Genomic DNA, 19,681 nt, shown 5'->3' on the forward strand with positions numbered 1-19,681 from the left:
ATTATAACACAAACATCGCACTTTTTGGCCTTACAGGAAAGGGTGTTGAAAAGGAGACTCTGGCTGACAGTTGGACTTCAGATAGAGGAGAAAATATGCAGGCTCCATCTTGGCCGTGGAACAGTGGGCAAGGTTTTCACAGTCTCACAGATGACTGAGGAGGCATGGGAGTTCACCAGGCCAGTCTACACGTGTTTTGTGGACTCAGAGAAAAACTGTGCTCCCAGAGATATTTGAGGAATCTGAGGCGTCTGCACAAACAAAGTGTGCCAACCTGTTCCGACCTGAATATGAGCAATAGTGTCTTCTCAGTTGTTTGGTGGTAATCACATAAATGAATACTTATTAGACACTTACTAAGTTAAGCATTTGCATGCGATGAGCTCATTAGTTATTCCATAAGGACTTTTATGCTGGAAGCGCTGACACTCAGTGGTTCAATATGAAGCTATTAAGCGTGTTTATGATGCTGTGGATTACGCTCATTGTTAGAAACCATAATCTCTCCAGTATGAGCGCCAATTACCTTGACATAAATGAGGATGGTCATTTTGTCATTTTAGGTTTCTCTTTCTTTCCGTTTTCTGCTCGAGTGAACTCAGACAGCACTCAATTAAGCACAGATATGCTATATGTGTGCTGGTAGTACAGAGAGCTGAAGAGAGTGTGTCAGAAATAGACATATACATGATGTAACTCTCCTCTCCTGCCATTCAGATGCGCTGTCAAACTTGCTGGGGGTTTGATTTACCTCTGATTCTTCTTACTTTTCTTTAAGGCAAGAAAACACCTGCTCTTCTGTGCCTCCTCTAATTAAAAGTCTATTGTCACATGCGCATGCAGACAGATGTCACACTTTTACTGGGTTTACAATATATGAATATATTTAGGCAGGATCAGTGGTAAGAGGGATTCTTGACTTTTCCTCATGGTTTTGTGGGTGCGTGTGATTTCCTCAAAAAATTTATTAACTAACTAATTAATTTGAAATAGTTTTTGCAGGGTTCATATTAAAAGATATACGTTTATCATAACCCACAAATAACCACAAATAACCAAGGACCTGCTAAGGTTAGCTTGACTCACAGATTGCAGGTTGCAAATTCAAAGTACTGATCGTACCAGAGCATTCAGCTATGAAGTGGCGTGATGGTGAAAGCCTAAATTGCAGTTCTTCACAGAAAAACTTCAGAAGAGGTTTATGTTGTCTGAAGGCTCTCCAGTCTGCTGTGTGCACTGAAGTATATATTCTCTTTGAACCCTCAGTTTTTTACCACGATGAATACCAGCACGTCACTGACTTTGTTTTATTATTGGCAAACTAAAGGTGAACTGAGGCTGTCTCTAGTTAATATTTCTGTAACATTGTTTGTACTTTCATTAATTTAATTAGAAAAATTTCAAAGGAGGCCAATTCTCCACAGAAGCATCTGAAAACAACCTGTGTGTATTAAAAAATATCAGATGCAGGTTCTCCTACAAACAAACAACAACAAAAAAAACAGGCATAAATTGTTGTTTTCAAAGTTCTGAGCAAGAAGCAGGTTGCACACTAAGTAGACTGTTGCTGCATCCATAGGAAATAAGAGTGTAATCAAAAACACATGATTACATCAGAAAGTGTGACAAAAGTGTGTGCATTCACACAACGCCAAGGAGGAAAGACTTCAGCAATGATCTTAGAGAGACAATTGTTGCTGTCCAATCTGGGAAAGGATATGAAGCCATTTCTAAACAATTTGAAATCCATCATCCTACTGTGAGTAAGATTATTCACAAGTGGAAGGCATTCAAGACAGCTGCCTGTTTTGCCAGGAGTGGACATTTCAGCAAATTCACTCTAAACTCTGACCATGAAATGCTCAGAGAAACTACAAAAAAAGGAAAAGAAAAAAAGAGTATAAATTGCCCAAGAGCTACATCTCAGACTGTACCGGTCTCATATTGGATGTTAAATGTTAAACTTCATGGCAGTAAAATTAGAAAAAGACTGGAAGGAAGGAGGGGTTACCAGGGTTGCAATAGTCCAAAGTCCAGACCTCGACCCCAATGAAATGCTGTGGTGACCCTGAAGAAAATGCTTGCAGACCTCTACGAGTTGAAACAACATTGTAAAGAAGAGTGGGCGAAAATGCCTCAACGGTGTTGTAAGAGACTGATAAAGTGCAGTTTAAAGTTGTTCTGTGTCTACTGAATCATAGGCTGTACTTAATTTCCAGACACTGCATCTGGTTTTTGGCTTTGCTGTTAAATGCTGTAAATAATGTGTAATATCACATGTTGCTCTTCATCTGAATTTTGCTAATTTTTACCATAGTTTAGAATAGAGGGTGCAAGACATGAAGCAGACAACCACTCTGAAATCACACAGACTGTAACTTTAGGTTGCTTTGGATAGTAATGTGCCAAATTAATGCTATAAGAGTCATTGCATTACTACTACTTACTAGTAGGTAACAGGAAGAAATAAACGTGAGAACTTGCATTGTTTTCACTGTGGTTGCAAAAAAACTTTTATACTGTGAGGCTCTAAAAATCATTCAGAGTAAATGTGAGATTACAGTTAAGATCAGGCAGGCACTGTAAGTCTAAAGAAAAACAATTTAAGTGAACGTAATGTCCTCTGTTGTAATGGAAAAATGACCGTGTGTGTGTGTGTGTGTACGTTTCACTGATGGATCTGAGAATGTCTCAAAAGTTCAGACAGTGCTCGAGGCTCGCTGTCTCATGTCGAGCAACATCAGACTGACGGTTTCTCACTCACACACTGGGAAGAAGGATGGAGAGCAAATGGCACAATGATATGTTTATTGAGAGGCTTTGGATAATAGAAAAGGTGACGGCTGCTGCTGGAATGTCACAATAATTGACCAAAAAAAAAGAAGAAAAAAATTAAAAGAAAAAAGAAAAAAAAGATCATAGACATCAACACCCTTATCTAGAGACACACGCGCACGCACGCACAGTCATTCATACACAAACATTCTTCACCTCCACTCCAATCACTCCAGAGAGAGAGAGAGAAACCTTATCAATGCACAGGACAAGACGGTATCACAAGTTCTACGAGTTAATTTCTACATGAAAAAATTCACAGTTAACACATAGGTGAGGGAGATTTCTTTTTTAGGCACGGCAAAAGCAATAAGATGTTCATCTCAACAACAACGAAATAATGATAAAAATAAAACATTCCACACATTTCAATAAAAACTCAGGGGGCCCAGGTGCACTGAATGTTTACAATGGATTTGAGGTGGGAAATGTCTTCGATTTGCAGCCTCCAGGGGCTCAATTGAAAGGTCGCTCTCACAACAAAGGAGAAAACAGTTTAGGGGTGTATGCAATAAAGGTTAAACGACACCAGAATGTGGCTTCTTTTAACTGGAATAGTACCAGAGTAAGGACTCAGTTCATCTGGTTTTACCCCCCTTTTACATCTTTATATCACTTCATATACAGTGGTGTGAAAAGTGCCTGCTTTCTGATTTCCCATTTTTTGGTATGTTCATCACACTTAAATGTTTCAGATCATCAAACAAATTGAAATATTAGACCAAGATAATAATAATAATAATGTATACTTTATTGATCTCCATGGGGAAATTCCTCTCTGCATTTAACCCATTCACTCAGTGAAGCAGTGGGCAGGCATTGGGCGCTCGGGGAGCAGTGTGTAGGGACGGTACCTTGCTCAGGGGTACCTCAGGATAGCCGTTCACTGGATTCGAACCCTCGACCTTCCGATCATGGGGCCACCAATTTACCTACTGAGCTATCCCTGACCCCCCCCCCCCAAGATGACACAAGTAAACACAAAATGTAGTTTCTAAATGAAGGTGTTTATTACTAAGGGAAAAAAATCGAAACCTACATGGTCCTGTGTGAAAAAGTGATTGCCCCACCTTGTTTTTAGCTGCATTAACCACGTTTTACAAAGTTGAGTGTAATTTCACTGCTAGACTAAGGCTTATTTACTGCCAGACCTGGTGAATCAAGAAATCCCTTAAATAGAACCTGTCTGACAAATGGTGAGAGCCATTATCCACACCTGGAGAAAACCTGGAACTGGGGGGGATTTTCCAGGAGTGGCCAGCCTACCACAGTTACACCATCCAGGAGGTCACAAAAGAACCCGGAACAAGAACCAAAGAACTGCAGACCTCACTTGCCTCAGTTAAAGTCAGTGGTCATGACTCCACCATAAGAAAGAGACTGGGCAAAAATGGTCTGCATAGAGTTCCAAGACGAAAACCCCTCCTGAGCAAAAGGAACATAAACGGGTTCTGCAGCAGGACAATGATCCAAAACACACCAGCTCCACCTCTGAATAACTTAAGAAAGACAAAATGAATACTTCGGCGTGGCCCAGTCAAAGCCCTGCCCTGAATCCGATTGAGATGCTGCGGCATGACCTCAAAAAAGCAGTTCGTGCTTGAACTACAAATGTTCTGCAAAGATGAGGGGGACAAAATTCCTCCACAGCGTTGTAAAATACTCATTACCAGTTATCGCAAACGCTTGAATGCAGATTGCTGCTGCTAAGGGTTATTATGTTTAGGGTGCAATCACTTTTTCACACAGGGCCATGTGGGTTTGGAATTTTTCCCCTTTAATAATAAAACACTTTCATTAGGAAACTGCATTTTGTGTTTACTTGTGTTAACTTTGTCTAATATTCAAATTTGTTTGATTATCTAAAACATTTAAGTGTGACAAACATACAAAAAAATCGGAAATCAGCAAGGGAAAAAACACTTTTTCACACCAGCGCAAATATACACATTTTAGATTTTGCAGAACTTGGGACTGGAACATTTAATATAAATGTGATCCCAGGTTGTTCAGAGGAATGGCTATTTTTAATCTACAAACGTCTTCACTGGTCTCCTCCAATGCTTTGAAACGATCATATACGAGTAAATAACACACAGATAATATCACAGACAGTTACTGGAGCTGTTGTTCTTTTTCTATATTTGCAAATCGAGTTCAGAAAGTTCACCGTGTTGTCGTGTCTGTGTAGAATGCTTCAGGAGGACGCTAAATACCGTATATAACCGGGTAATCAGTGATAATTTAGCAGTCACTTCTGCACGTCGACACGATAAGCACACTGAGACAGATCCATGCGCGTTTCCTCCTTTCGTCTTTGGAAAACCTTGTGCTCAGATAGGAGGGAGAGTCTGTGACATTCCCCCACTCGCCCTTTCCAGCTAAAATACATCTACTGTAGCAGCTGGACTGAGAAAAACACGGTAGCTCTTTGACAGGATGTATGTCATATTGTAGCCTTGAATTCTTTCAGTGAGCGCCACTGAGTGGATAGGCTGGTGTTTTTATTTGTGTGAACGGAAGCATGTGCATTTTATATCTATATATCTATATAGAGAGATATATAGATGTATAGATATGCACTAGGTTTAGTTGTTTGTTATTTAATCAGTACCTTACAGTGGCCAAAGGCAACCACACAGTCAAACAAAGGAAGCACTGAGGCAATAAACTGTTTTCAAGCAGCCTGAAAAACAATACAACACTCAAAAGACTGAGCAATATTGCTGGTATTTAGAGTCAGCTCACACGCAATTGCTAATCTAGAAAAAAAAAACCCTGTGATGTTTGCTTTAAAATTATATTTTAATTTCTAATCAGAATAAGCCTCTCTTATGGGATGTAAACTTTGATGAGTTGTCTTGGAGTTATGGTGCCTTCACATCATATCAGAGTCCGTGTCACACCCTGATAATTATAATAACTACGACCGGGAGGCATTCCTTTTATTTTTTCTGTCATTTTTCCATCCCCTCAAAATTTTTCCCCCACAATTCAGCGTATTTGACTTGGCACGGGATAATAATAGATACTGAATACCTGGAAGCCAGATGAATACAGATGGCTTCCTTATCTCAGCCAAATGTATCAGTCAAAACTAATAAATTCCAAATGTAACGGCTTCAGTATTATACCGTCAGTATTTGTAATACTCATAGGACCGACTGCCACGAGATTGTGAATCCTCGCAAAGTCCTGGGAATCTTAAAGAGGGTTTTTTAGCATAATGCCTCCCTTCAAAGTGCAGGTTCCTGCGTATTTGGGCAATCTTTGTCAACTCATATATTCAAATATTCATAAGATATTAGGCAGATATTTGGGTTAGGGTGACACATCATCGGTAGATATATCACATGAACCAAAAAGCCCAACACACTTATGAATAACATAAACCAAAAATGACTTTATAAGATGACAAGGATGGGGCAAATACGCCTTTATTTTTTCCCCTTGTAAACTGTCGTCTGATTTAGCGGTGGCGGCAGCGGGGGTCAGTCTGTCCTACAAATTCTCTGAAGGACGATTTTTTCGTCTCTGAATTGAGACAAATACTTAAACTGCTTGACAAAACAGTGAGAATCACATTAAATTTAACCATTTAAGCAATGAGTGCCTTAAAGCTGATGTCTTTTTCCTTTATGCATTTTCTTCCATTACACTTTGTTGCTATTCTTCATGTCTGACTCTGTGCCACTGGCTGAATTAGCTACCACAGTGATACTATTGCTTCACATACGGCAGATCATAATGAATGCTGGATGTGAACTGGCTTTATTCAAAGCAACAACATACACATACACTACAGCGATGACTTGTGGTTAAGGATTTTAGCCAAAACTTAATTAATTTGAGATAACATTTTTCATCCCCACAGCTAAAACATGTTAATCACAGTGGAGATGGCATTAAGTGTGTCTTTGTATGTGTGTGTAAGAGTGTGTGAGCATGTTCCTGCATCACAGACAGACGTGTTTATTTGCTGTGTGCTTGTTTGGATAAGCCTATGCCTGAATGTACTGCTTCCAATGTTTCCGAGTGAGTGTCTGTGTGTGTGTGTGTCAGCTCAGCAGATGGAGTTTGATTCTCACCACTGGGAAATCTCAATCCCACAATGCACTGGGAGCGGCGCCAAATGAGGAAGAGGCAGTAGCAGCAGCAATGAGGAACCAATCACAGTTTGAATGCTGAAAAAATGTGCTTTCCCCTCTCTCGCATTCCTTCTCGCTGCAGTTCCTCCGGGGTTAGCCATTGTTGTGCTATCCATCAGCATGAATTGGGTCTATACATGAGTTAATTCTTAGCTTGTGTGCATAATACATGCACGCGTATCACAGACACAGAAAAAAGCGATTAGCACAGATCACAAAGGAAAACGGTGACAAAATGAATTTGAGGTCGGTTCCCAAACCTTTTTTTTTTTCTCATTTTTTTGAGCAGATAACCAGAAACAGCTGGAAATTCCGCTTTAGAAATAACAGCATAAAAATTCACAGCAACACAACCAAACGTTTCATCACTCTTGGGTCGAAGGGGAATCATTCCAAATTTAGGCTTACTTTTATCTGAAATATCTCACTTTTTTTTTAAAACCTCTTCCCAAATCCCCCTAGCAGTCAAAAGGAACATCTTTTGTTGGGTTACTGCGCACCGGAGAGAGAGGAAAGAGGACATGATGATGGTTTCTTAGCTTTTCAGCTAAATTCACGTCTGTAAAAACATCTACTCATGCAACTTCGACCAGCAGTTAACATGATGATTCAATAGTAACCAATAAAAACAAAGTGCTCCCAGTAAAAGAGGCCGGATGGCAAGACGATCTGAGAAATCGCTGTGATGTGTCAACGCAAACTGATGACATCACATTCCCTTGCCACAGCAAGGCAGGATCAGATCAGATCATTGTCGTGGTGTATAAATGTGTGTGTACTGTATGTGCGCGTATGCTAGGGTTTGACCAACATGTTATTTTGTTGCCAAAATTAAGCTTTTGGATTATTTTACTGGAATTTTTTGTTGATGTGAAAAAGCTTCCAAGAGGAATTTAGTTGTGGGCCGGACTAATTGAAAAATCCAAGTAAGGTTTGTATCATAGCAGATGACTGATTCTCTGATACGCGATCAGGGAATCAAACTCATCATATCATTGGTGGGTGCCAATGATATCAGTTAATGATATTAACTGATATCTGACTAGATGGCGCCAACAGCAACTCTCTGCTATCCATGACAGCAAAATGACATATAGCTACAACCCTAGAGTGTGGTTGTGTGTGTGTGCAAATATGTTTGCTTGCTCACAGTGAAAAGCAAAAAAAGCATCTTCCATCCCCTGTAGCCCTTCTTTGGCAGGTCTGGAAAAAAACGAAAATAAAAAATAAAACTAAAAAAAAAACCTAAAAGAAAGAGGTCTTTGCTCTCTAAACAACCAATCACAGTTCAGCACTGGATTATGACACTCGTAACAAATTGCTACCAACGCCCTGATGTGAAGTATGAAAAAAAAAGGGAGGAGAGAATGGCTGGCCGCCCTGAATATAGGGTCTTTTTTATCTGATGTTGTCAAATGGGTTTAGTCCTGTTGGTCATCCTTGTCTCATGCTAGTGGAGGTTCAGCAACTGGAGGCTGATTTCCCATAGGCTCACTTGCAGCTGGGGATCAAAGGTCAGCAGTGTTGTCATCTCCCTGCACCCATTGGCCCAGTAACCTCCTCCACAATCTCCCTCCAGAGCAGGTGACAGAGCAGCAGAGAGCACAGTGGTAGCGCCCTCTTCAGGAGTCTAGGGACAAACACATAAACACAATTAAAAATTTAAAGAGCTCCTGCATATAAAATATATAAAGAAAAGAACTGGAATGGATGACAAGATCAACAACAACCTATCCTTACGAAGACAAAAAAATGTGCCTAAGTGTGTGTGTGCTGTGTGGGCACGGATGAAAGAGTAGGGCTAATGTCACTGTGTGTTAGCATCACTGAAAGGAAGGCTCAGGGTAAGTGTGTGTGTGTGTGTGTGTTTTCATGGATGAGCGTACGCTTGAGAGCGCTGGTGTTGATGCATTTTAACAATGATCTCAGTGTCAGCAGTGAGACCAGCAGCAGGTTTCTGAGCAGAGAGAGGATCACAACCTGAAAGCTTTAACAGCACACTTGCATACTGTGTATAACAGTACGTGAATGCTGTCTGTGATGGGTGTATGCTGTACTACTGTGCAATAATTTCAAACATCAATTTTAATTGTTCTACTAAATGAATTATCATTTTGCTTGAAGGGCTGAATTTTTAAGTACAAAAAAGGGGGGGGGGGGGGTATTGGCAAGCAAAACGTGTTCTTCATAATTCATTTTGCTGTCTGTAGTTAAAAAGTCTCTCCATCCACGTAGGAGTTTTAGTACAGAAAGACGACAGCAACAACAAAAAACCCCCCCAACTCCTTCTGTGATTGGGGGGAGGGGCAACGGTTTCCATGGCAGTAGGATGCTCGGCGGTAGGGCCATTTTAAAGTATGCAGATGACACAGTCATTGTCAGTCTTTTACATGCATGGAAAGGAAAACCAGCCATAAACATGCTATTGAGCACTTTGTCAGGTGGTGTAAAGATTGTTATCTCCAGCTCAACATATTGAAAACCCAGAAAATAATTGCGGATTTCAGGAAAAATTCCAGCACATCTGATTCCACAAACATTAAGGGTCAAACCAAGGAATGTGTCCCTACAAATATCTGGGGACTATTATTGATTCAAGCTTGAATTTTCACACAAACTGTGAAGCAGTGTCCAAAAACATTTATATATATGTACACTTATAATAACCTGTAAATTTGCAATTTTTGTACGTATCTTTACATATACACCGTAATATTGCATACTCTGTATATATTATCACCGTGACAGTGTTGCAACTACTTGCACTTTAAATTCTGATTACACCACATCTACAAGCACTATTTTACTTACTTATTATTGCTTTCTTTTAAGTTAGTTTTTAGTCTTTTTAGTTGTGTGAAGGGAACCTGCAAAGTAAGAATTTCATTACTCTGTGTAACCAATTGTGTTTGCAGTGTACATGACAATAAACTTCTTGAATCTCGAATCTTGAAAAAGGGTCATCAAGGTCCTCCTTTCATATTGATAAGACCATTATGACAATATTTTTTAAAAATCTTTTATTGAGTCAGTTTTATCTTTTTCCTTGGTGTCATGGTGACCTGTCTTTGAAGGACAGGAACAAACTGAGTCAAACTGTAAACTAGTCAGGGCAGCTGATTGGTAAATTGCAGCTTAGCCTAGAGTCGATGTACACCAGACAGTTGCAGAGGATGGCCAGCTTTTAAATGATGATTCCCATCCCCTGTGGGATTTTCAGCTTTTCCAGAGAGAAAACGCTGAAAAGCTATTGCAAACTGTGCACTTAATTTGAATGTATTTATTAATTTATTACATTTTTTCAGGCTTTTTGGCCTTTTTATAATATTTATTAGTTTGGGGGTTTGAAGCTGTGGTTTTATTGAAGCCTGGAGAATGCTCTCTTTCCCTCTGTATGTGTAGCCAGTGTGTCCAGTGTCTGTGTTTGATGTCTGGTTGATGGGTTGCCTGCTCTTTTAACTGCAAAAGAAATCTACCTAAGGGCATCAATAAAGGAACCTGAACCTTCTCATACTAGCTCATCTATTGCTTTGTTGTTCACCACTTCACTGCTTTACTCTCATGGATGCTGCATTTTTGTTGGCATTATTACTTCCTCTGAATATTGATTGTGCCGCACTCTCAGAAATTGTACTAGGTTCATTGACTTCCAATATGGGAAATGGGAAATAGGTACAACAATTTACTGAAAGATGGAAATACAGTATAAAATGCAAAAACAGACTTTGCACAATTCTAATGAACTCAAAAGTCAGTATTTGCAAACTTTATCTAGTGGGCATGTCTATCTACCAGAATTCTAAGAAAAAAGTCAGAATTGTGAGATCAAAGTCAGAATTCTGACTTTTTTCTGAGAATGCTATGAAAAAAGTCAGAATTGTGAGATTAAAGTCAGAATTCTGGGGAAAGAAATTGTGAGAAAAAAGTCAGAATTGTGAGAAAAAAGTCAGAATTGTGAGAAAAAAGTCAGAATTCTGAAAACTGACTTTTTTCTCAGAATTCTGAGATTATAGTCACAATTCTGACTTTTTTCTCAGAATTCTGGAAAAGAAAAAAAAAGATGTGGACATTTTTTTTCCCGGTGGCCCTAATCCTCTTCTGTGGGTATAAAGTCTGGCCAGTGTTCAAAGAAAAACTCTGAAAAACCTTCAGAAAACCTAGAGAACTATTGCTCAAGACCACTCAAACCTGTATATTTTTTCAATTTTTCAGCAGGGGGCACCTCCTCTTATTTCAAAAAGACTTCCAACTAAATAAATGCCTATTAGAAAATGACCCACGGTTTCCTTCCTCTGTGACCTCCATGGACACCTTCCTGATAATTATATGATCTGACTTTGTTTTGTGATTTAGGATCAAGTACGCTGTCCTCTTTCAATGTTATATGGCTCTGCAATCAACTAAATGATATGGTTTAAGCAGGGGTTAAAGTGGGCTAATTATTAAATCAGTTTAATATAAAATACTCTCTACTGACTTTTCATATGCTGCAACCTGGCATTGCTTCCAGCTAACGATGTGGAGATAGTTAAATAAGAGGAAAATCATGACACCTGACAGTTTGTCTACACCCTCAAAACATCCATTTTCCTTTTCCTCCTTGGGATGAATTCATGGTGTAGATTGCTGTCACGGTACCTAAGCATCCTACTAGTGCTAAAAAAGAGAACCGTGCATAAACAGTGGCAGATAATTTAAAATGCAACTTTTCAAACAGCTCAACAAATATCAACAGACACAGTTTGCAACACTGAGACGCATGTTTCAGATGGGTATTTTTTAAAATAAGACATTGGCTCTACACCTGATGAGATCTAATAGTGGTCAAATAAAGTGACGTATTTCTACATCACTCTGTGCTCTTCATTTAACAACCTGCTTCTACGTATTTTCCCGATGTGGCACCATTACACCCAATCTTAGGGCAAAATCCAACTTTAATCCCCGGGTTTAAAATAAAAAGGTGTTGTAAAAGGCAAAATAAAAGTGTGTGTGTTAGTTAATAATTACATGGACTATTTCACATCATAATAAGTTTGCATACTGTATGTGCGGCAAAACTATTCCAAAGGTTGTGCTCACAGGCAAATGTGACAACTGTGGCTTGGGGCTCAAACATGCACATCTTCTTCCATTAAATCTCAGGGACATTAACAGCAGCCTGGGGTCAGTGCTTTAAGTTATGCAAAGAAGGCTTTAAAATGTAACACAAAGTGAAGAGGCTGGAGTTTTAGCAGCACTTCCATTTTCAGCAGGGTGGCTGGACTGTGTGTGTGTGTGTGTGTGTGTGTGTGTGTGTGTGTGTGTGTGTGTGTGTGTGTGTGTGTGTGTGTGTGTGTGTGTGTGTGTGTGTGTGTGTGTACGGGTTCGTACTATCCTGGTGGGGACCAAAATCTGACTTTTACTATCCTGGTGGGGACTTTCTGCACCGTGGGGACCAAAATCCAGGTCCCCTCGGGGTTGAAAGCAATTTTCACACTCAAAATGCGGTTTTACTGTAAGGGTTACAATTAGGTTATGGTTAGGTTTAGGGTAAGGGTTAGGGTTAGGCATTCATTTTTAATGGTTAGGGTTAGGGTAAGGGGCTAGGGAAAGCATTATGTCAATGGGATGTCCCCACGAGGATAGCAAACCAGACGTGTGTGTGTGTGTGTGTGTGTGTGTGTGTGTGTGTGTGTGTGTGTGTGTGTGTCTGTTTCATCTCATAATAAAATCTGTAGAGTGCCCACGGTCAAGTTTGTAGGTTCACATCTAAGAGTTTTAACTTTTAGAGATTTCCAGTTCCAAAACCTCACAACGCAGAATAAACTGCAACTCAAGAGTTGAGGAAACACTTAAATTATCCAGGGTTGCTATCTTGTTGTTACAAGCTATTCTTCTAACAATAAAATAATTTAAAGATCAATTACTGTGATCATTCTGTGATACAGTGTGAACAGTATAAAATGCATTTACTTTAAGCACATGTCAACTATATTCGATCTGAACCGTACATTGTGTGCTACTTCTCTACAAGGTGAATATTACAGTTGGGACACAACAGAAAATGCAGAGCCGTGTTTTACCCTGAAGAGCAGGCGAGCGATGACACTTTGTGCCAGATGGAGGGGTGTCCAGAGGTGGCGGTAGAGTGTGGTATCCACCATGCCGGGATCCACGGCACATGAACTCACTTGGAAACCTCCACTCTGCATCTCTTGGTGGAGGTGGAAACTGAATAACACCTGGGCCAGCTTGCTCTGACAGTAAGCAGCATGTGAGGAGTAAGATTGGCTGAATACAGAGAGAGCAAGAAAGAATGTCAATTATTGTCCTCCCTATCAAAAAGCCCCTTATTAAAGTAAGAAACTTTTAACACAGCTTTTCAAAAAATCTGATTTAATTATATTATTTTACTTTGTTAACAAGCTAAATTCCCCAAAACAAAAAAATTTTATTAATTAATAAAATGTTAATAATAAAATTAATATTAAAATATTAATAATTCTGTCCTCATCTGTGTGTAGTATGATAGTAGCTTAAAATTATTATTTAAATAATATAATTTATTCATAATATCCCCGAAACTTAACAAGGGTATTGTTTAAGTTATGCCAGGCTTTTGGACTAAAAGAAATCTGTACTGAGTTAAATCAGCATTTGAGTTTAAGACCTTGGATATTAAACACCAATATGTCTATGTAACGACATGATGACGATATTCAGGCTGTTAATACATCTTGACAGCAGTGTTGAGAGCTGGAGCGATACTGAGCCAACTGGAACCAACAGTTGTCCACTTGTGCCAAACTGAGATGTGTAATACTGATCTCAGCATAAAGAAGGCAGGTGAACACAATACACAAGGATGTGAACCGCTCTTCTTAAAGAATATCGAAGGACTGACTTTATCTTTTTTAATAAAGCGCTTAATGTGAATGTCACACATCATTAAATATGGCTGTGGCTCAATAGTAAACGGCTGATAACCAGCACTACACTAAAGTGAAAAATTAATGATGGTTGTGACAATAGCAATTACATGAAATGACTCAGTTTGCATCTGAAGCAAGCATTTTTAAATTCTATATATCATTTTAACTATTTATTAGTTTATTATTTGTTATTAACTTCAGGTATTGTGTGCATCAGATGCATGTCTTTGGACATGTGCGTCTTTGTGTTTGTGTGTACCTACCAGCTATTCAGGTCATTTAGTCTGATCTGTCCGATGCAGTGAGCTGAGGATGAGACGTTGACCACACGAGAGACATGACCCGATTTCCCAGAATCCTTCAGTACATCCAGGAGTAGCCAGGTCAAAAGGAAGTGTCCCAGGTAGTTCACACCGAAGTGCTGCTCAAATCCATCCTCCGTACGCCCCTCAGGAACCAGCATAACACCCGCTTGACACACACATCCACACACACACACACACACACACACACACACACACAAATATTTGATACACAAAAAAATGCATTTTAGTATTTCAAATGTGAATTTAATTCAAACGCTACAAGACTAATTTAACATTTTACATATAAAAGTAATAGAGATAAAAATAATTTCTCTAACTAGTCACTAGTGCATAAATGTGAACTGTACACCCTCTTTAGGCTGTATTTCTTTAAAAAAAAAAAAAAAGCTGACAGTAGAGCATACCTGTGAGCTGTTAAGGGTTTAAAAAATAGTTCTATCAATATCAAATATGGCTTATATCATTAATAGTCCAAAGTTACATTCATTTAAGTTCAGTCAGACACACCTGGAACATGACAGCTGTTTTCAATGAGGGAATACTTGAGCTTAATATATACAGTATCCAAGGATGCGTGCAGAACATTTCACACTGTGACTGGATCTGTGTTTAATTCTCAAACTCCCTTTAAATTCAGCCAGGCGACTGCGTTGAAATTACACAGCTGCGCAGAGGCTTTCTACTTCTCTCAATAAATATTTGATAAACTTTGTGCAGAGTCCGGCTGCACGCTCACAGAACACAAGGACAGAACACAAAGACTCACCATTATTGACCAAAATATTTAGCGGCAGGCCCCGTTGTCTGAAGCTCTGGGCAAACTGACGGACAGACCGCAATGAAGCCAAGTCCAGTTTCTTGAACTCCACTGCAATGGACACACACACACACACATGCGCATCAGAGCCATTATAAACGGATTAATCCTCCACGACACTTTGCCGGTAAGACATCAAAGAGTGTATTAATCATCTTCTCCAGCGGGCTTGGTGGATTCCTACACTGCAACACTAACAGCACTTCCATTGCTCCATGACATTATAACAAACCTAATACTCCCACCAGAACTCTATCAAAGCTCAGCACATTGTTATATCAGATCTAATATGTGATAAGATACAGGTAAGAGATCACTGGTCTGCAGCTTGTCTCATCAGAACATGAAGGGGGACTGCTGGCTTTAGTAAGCTCAAGTGTCTGCACGCTCACAGAAACACTGATTTAAAAAAGCTTGACAAACCGAGCTTTCCTGCAATATATAAAATTTTAAGTAATAAAATAATAATAAAATTCTCAAATCTGTTCATCAAAAAGAGATATGTCATTCTGTTTGGGATTTGATCAACGAGGCCTACTTTATCCACAGTCAAAGCTCTGTGGCTCCAAACACAAAGTTACCTCAGCACCCCTTATTAAATGGCCAGCCAGGTAACAAACCTGTGACATCACGCCTTAACTAAATCACTGAGATACCCAAGGTGCTGCAGGGTTTATTGTAAAATAGTTACAGACTGGTGACAAATTAAAGGAACAAGAGCCCCTCCAATGAGAGCATCTTGTGGCTCTGCTATGCTGTGAGGGGTATTTTGCTTGCACAGTTTAGGTCCGCTTGTCCTTTAGAGGGAAATCAATACAAATCTGTTCTGACTGATCACCTTTCTCCCATGCTGAAGCCTTCTATTCTGATGGGAGAAGGATCATTTTTTCCCAGGATGACAATATATTCCACGGGGTATTAAAGGTCATTGAACGTGTTGATTACGAAAATAATGTCAAATGTATGATATGGCTTTGAAAGCCCACAGGTCTCAACTCAAGTGAGCACTATGCACGAGAATTTGAAATATATTAGACAACACTCTCCACCACCATCAACATCAAAATGCCAAATGAGCTGTTTTGATCTGCACAGTACCATGAAAATGTTCATCAAATATGCATTCAAGAATCTCTTCAGGCTAAAGAAGGCATTTAACTGCCCTGATTAAAAGTTCTACTGCTTTTTATTCTGCACTTGAACAGACACCATAATGAGGCATATATGACTGTCATGCAATGTATTGAATAGTGCAAAATCTCTGTATAGTAATACCTTTTTAATGGTGGGTAATATAGAAGTGACCCCTAGTGGTCACTTCTCTTGTTTATCGGGAACAGTTTTATGTTGTCTTTCCCCGTTTTTGTGGTGCTTCTGCTTCATTTAAGGGTGCAAAAACAAAAAAATAAATAAACTTTCTTCTTTTTTACAGACTCTACATTTGTAGAATGACCTTCCCACTGCAGACACGACTGCTGACTCACTTCTAATCTTCAGCAGCAAATTGAAATCTCATTCCAGCAAGAAATGTTTTAAATTGTTCTTTAACCCTCTACCATCCTCTGTGTGCATTTCTCAGCACTTCTAGATGGGAAATATTCTTGAAAAGTAAACAATCCTGTTCTATTAAATGCTAAAACAGAAATCCTATTTTGGGTTCACTGGCTTAAAGCAACAGAGAAATGAGTTGATCACAGAAATGTGACACACAAAATATACACAAAAATGAATACATTACTTCTAATAGCAAAGTAATATATACTAGTGCTCCCATCACATTATTGTTTTTCTTACTCTGTGCAATCTGCAGACTCATAACTGAGTCTGCAGGCTGAAATTGTTTTGCATTTTTTGTCTTAGGTTGCCAGTGGAATCCATCATCTTATCTTTGTGTCATTAATATGTAATAATGCAAATGTAAATTTTAAAAAATGACCCTCTATTAATTTTAAGGTATTAATGCAAAATTATCAGGAAATATGTCGTCCTTAGCAGGTCTTTATTTTAGGTAAATACCTAACCTTAACACATGGCATATTACTGTGTGTCATTCATTTGAACAAACTAAGCCAAAATGCAGAAGCAGTGTGTGGAAAAACTAAGTTAACCCCCTGATTCAAAAGCCTGCAGAACATCTTTAGCAGCAATAACTTAAGGTCATTGTTTTCTGGACTTTACAACGCTGTTTTATGTCATTGAGGTTTACATAAGGTTTTTAAGCTCCCACCATAGCAGACAGCAGATGAGCAAAATAGTAAAACATCTTCTTTCATTGAGGTGATCACATTTTCTGCTCATCAATTAATTAAGTGCATTTGATTAGAAGCGCCTGGCTGCTACTTACCTTCTTAATTTGGATGGAAACAGAATCGGGGTTAGATAATAAATAAATCATGACATGGTGTAACAGGCCGTCTTTTATACTTCTTGTATTGATCTAATTTTAAGACTAGCTAAGGGCAGATTGTGTTTTTATCATATCATGAGATATATAAGATATATAAGCCTATGATTACAGTGAGAATTTGAAAGTAGAAGCTTACACATTCTGACAAGCAAGACTCAAGCTGCATGAAGCCTCAGGATTATTCACATGGTCTGGCCTTGCATTTTTTAATAGCACTGTCAAATTATATCCCTCAATTCAAAGTAAAGCCTTGTGCCTTTCAAATATCTATAAAATAATGTATTGTTTCCTTTAGAACTCAAGTAAGCCTCTAACGTCTCAAATATAATGGACAAAGACAGGAGGAGGACAGAGAGAGCACAGGGAGGACGAGTTGATGGAACTGATAAAGAAAAGGGCTGCTGAGACAGATGAGAGTGCAGCTGTTCCTGATGAAGGTCTGATAGCAGTCTTATCTCCAAGCCACGCTACTCACCTCCTGCTGACTGTGTGTGTCTGAGAGAAAAAAAGAAAGAAAGGAAGAGAAAATAATAAGAACAAACCCGGTGTGTGCATCAGAGTGACCGTGAGCACAAATTTGTCTTAGTAAGAGTGTGTGCTTATGTGCACCTGAAAACAGGTGCACGTGTTGCAGGAGAATTGTGTGTGTATGTATGTCTGTGTGTGTGCCATGCCCGTCAGTCCTCTCTTGTCATCTTGAATGGGGCCTCTCGAGACTGAGCCCTTTCAGAAAACCCAGTCGTATTTAGAAAGCCCACTGGGAGTGAAATGCCATTGATCATGCGTGGGCCTGCACCCCAGGATTTTCTATAACATTCAGGCTCCTTGACTCAATCGCTCAACACTGTGATTGTATTTTATGTCTTAAAACATGACGGGATCAAAAACCTTTGGAGGCGTTGTACCGGATCTACTCACTGACTCATTCACTGTTTATCTTAAATGAGCTGCAACTTGTAAAATGTGGAGGAACCAAACTAAGTAAAGTAGTTTTAGTGAGATAATAAAGTGGTTGTTAATTTTGTATTACTCCTGAATAGTAGATGACAAAGATAATAAATAAATCAAGAAAAGATGACATAACAGTTGTTTCTGAGCAAAAAGTCATGAAAATAACCATGAAAGTCCTCCATGAAGAGCGATTACCAAGGTTTGTGATTCTGCCTATGAAAAGCAAACACCTTACCTGGTTTAAATTCACTCTCTTTGCCCTTCAGGGATGTCTCCCTGTGCCGTTTCACTATCGACCTGTACTTGTGCAGAGAGCAAACATGACTTCTTTGTTGAACTAAACTACAGCTGTGGGGGAAAAAAGTTTTCACAGGGCTCTATGTAATCATGTGAAAAACTAAGTTTACCCTTACTACTTCCATACTTGATTAACTGATCAACTGACCATAAGCTGAGTTTTGGCAGTTTGCTGGTCTGAAGTATTCAGCTGTGTCAAAACAATCTTTCAGTGAGTGGACCGACTATACAGGCCTCAGTTAGTTGTTAAATGTTAAAGTTCATGACAGTGGAAGTAAAAAAAGACTGAACAAGTGCAGCTCGTTTGGAAGGGTTCCCAGAACAAAGCCTCTTCTCTCTAAAAAGAACACGGCAGCACGGCTTAGGTTTGCAAGCTGGCAGCCGAAAAAACCCACAAGGCTCCTAAACAATGTCCTTTCGGCGGCATTGCCATAATACACAGCACCACGTCTGGCCAAAACCAAACAGCATATGAGTTCCTGCTTGCTGGATTTGACTCACAAATCTTAATCCTCTTCCTAAAAATGAAATTGAAGTTGGCAATTTTACACAGTGGAACAGAACATATATGGTGATCAAGTACAAGCAGTAAGATTGGGACATCCAGAGAGTTATTCAAATGTAGTAGGAGCAGCAGCAGTGGTCCACAGGTGGACATTGAAACGACCCTGTCTTTCAAGGTGACAACACTCTAATTTAAATTAGATGAAGTTGTACTTTTTATAGGTGGAGGTACATTGTACATTACTATATTCTAAAATTAGAATATTTATTCAATGCAGATAATCTGTATTTTATCTCTACATTTTCTGGCTTTGCATAATTTAGTCTCTTATCCGTTCCATTAATGTAATTTGCAATTTCAAAGTATGAAATTGTGGCTCATTTTAATCTTTTCTTTTGGATTAACTCACTAAAACTGCTGCTCTACAGTACTTCTATTTTCAGTTTAATGAGATTGCCTCAGTTATCTAAACAGACGAGCA

General features: G+C 39.1%; 1 protein-coding gene across 3 annotated transcripts in view; it reads right to left on the reverse strand.

Moving 5' to 3' along the window:
• Positions 1 to 2,791: 2,791 nt before the first annotated feature.
• Positions 2,792 to 19,681, reverse strand: part of LOC134644314 (dehydrogenase/reductase SDR family member on chromosome X-like) — a 49,872-nt gene continuing 32,982 nt past the window's right edge. For all 3 annotated transcript variants that reach the window (XM_063497233.1, XM_063497231.1, XM_063497234.1), the window contains exons 4-7: positions 14,990 to 15,091; positions 14,161 to 14,368; positions 13,049 to 13,256; positions 2,792 to 8,613 (exon numbers count right to left, since the gene is read on the reverse strand). In XM_063497233.1, the coding sequence (XP_063353303.1) occupies positions 8,434 to 8,613; positions 13,049 to 13,256; positions 14,161 to 14,368; positions 14,990 to 15,091 (698 nt within the window). In that variant the 3' untranslated portion in view covers positions 2,792 to 8,433. The remainder of the gene's footprint in view (positions 8,614 to 13,048; positions 13,257 to 14,160; positions 14,369 to 14,989; positions 15,092 to 19,681) is intronic.

Source organism: Pelmatolapia mariae, linkage group LG16_19, assembly GCF_036321145.2.
Source record: "Pelmatolapia mariae isolate MD_Pm_ZW linkage group LG16_19, Pm_UMD_F_2, whole genome shotgun sequence".
Classification (NCBI taxonomy): Eukaryota; Metazoa; Chordata; class Actinopteri; order Cichliformes; family Cichlidae; genus Pelmatolapia; species Pelmatolapia mariae.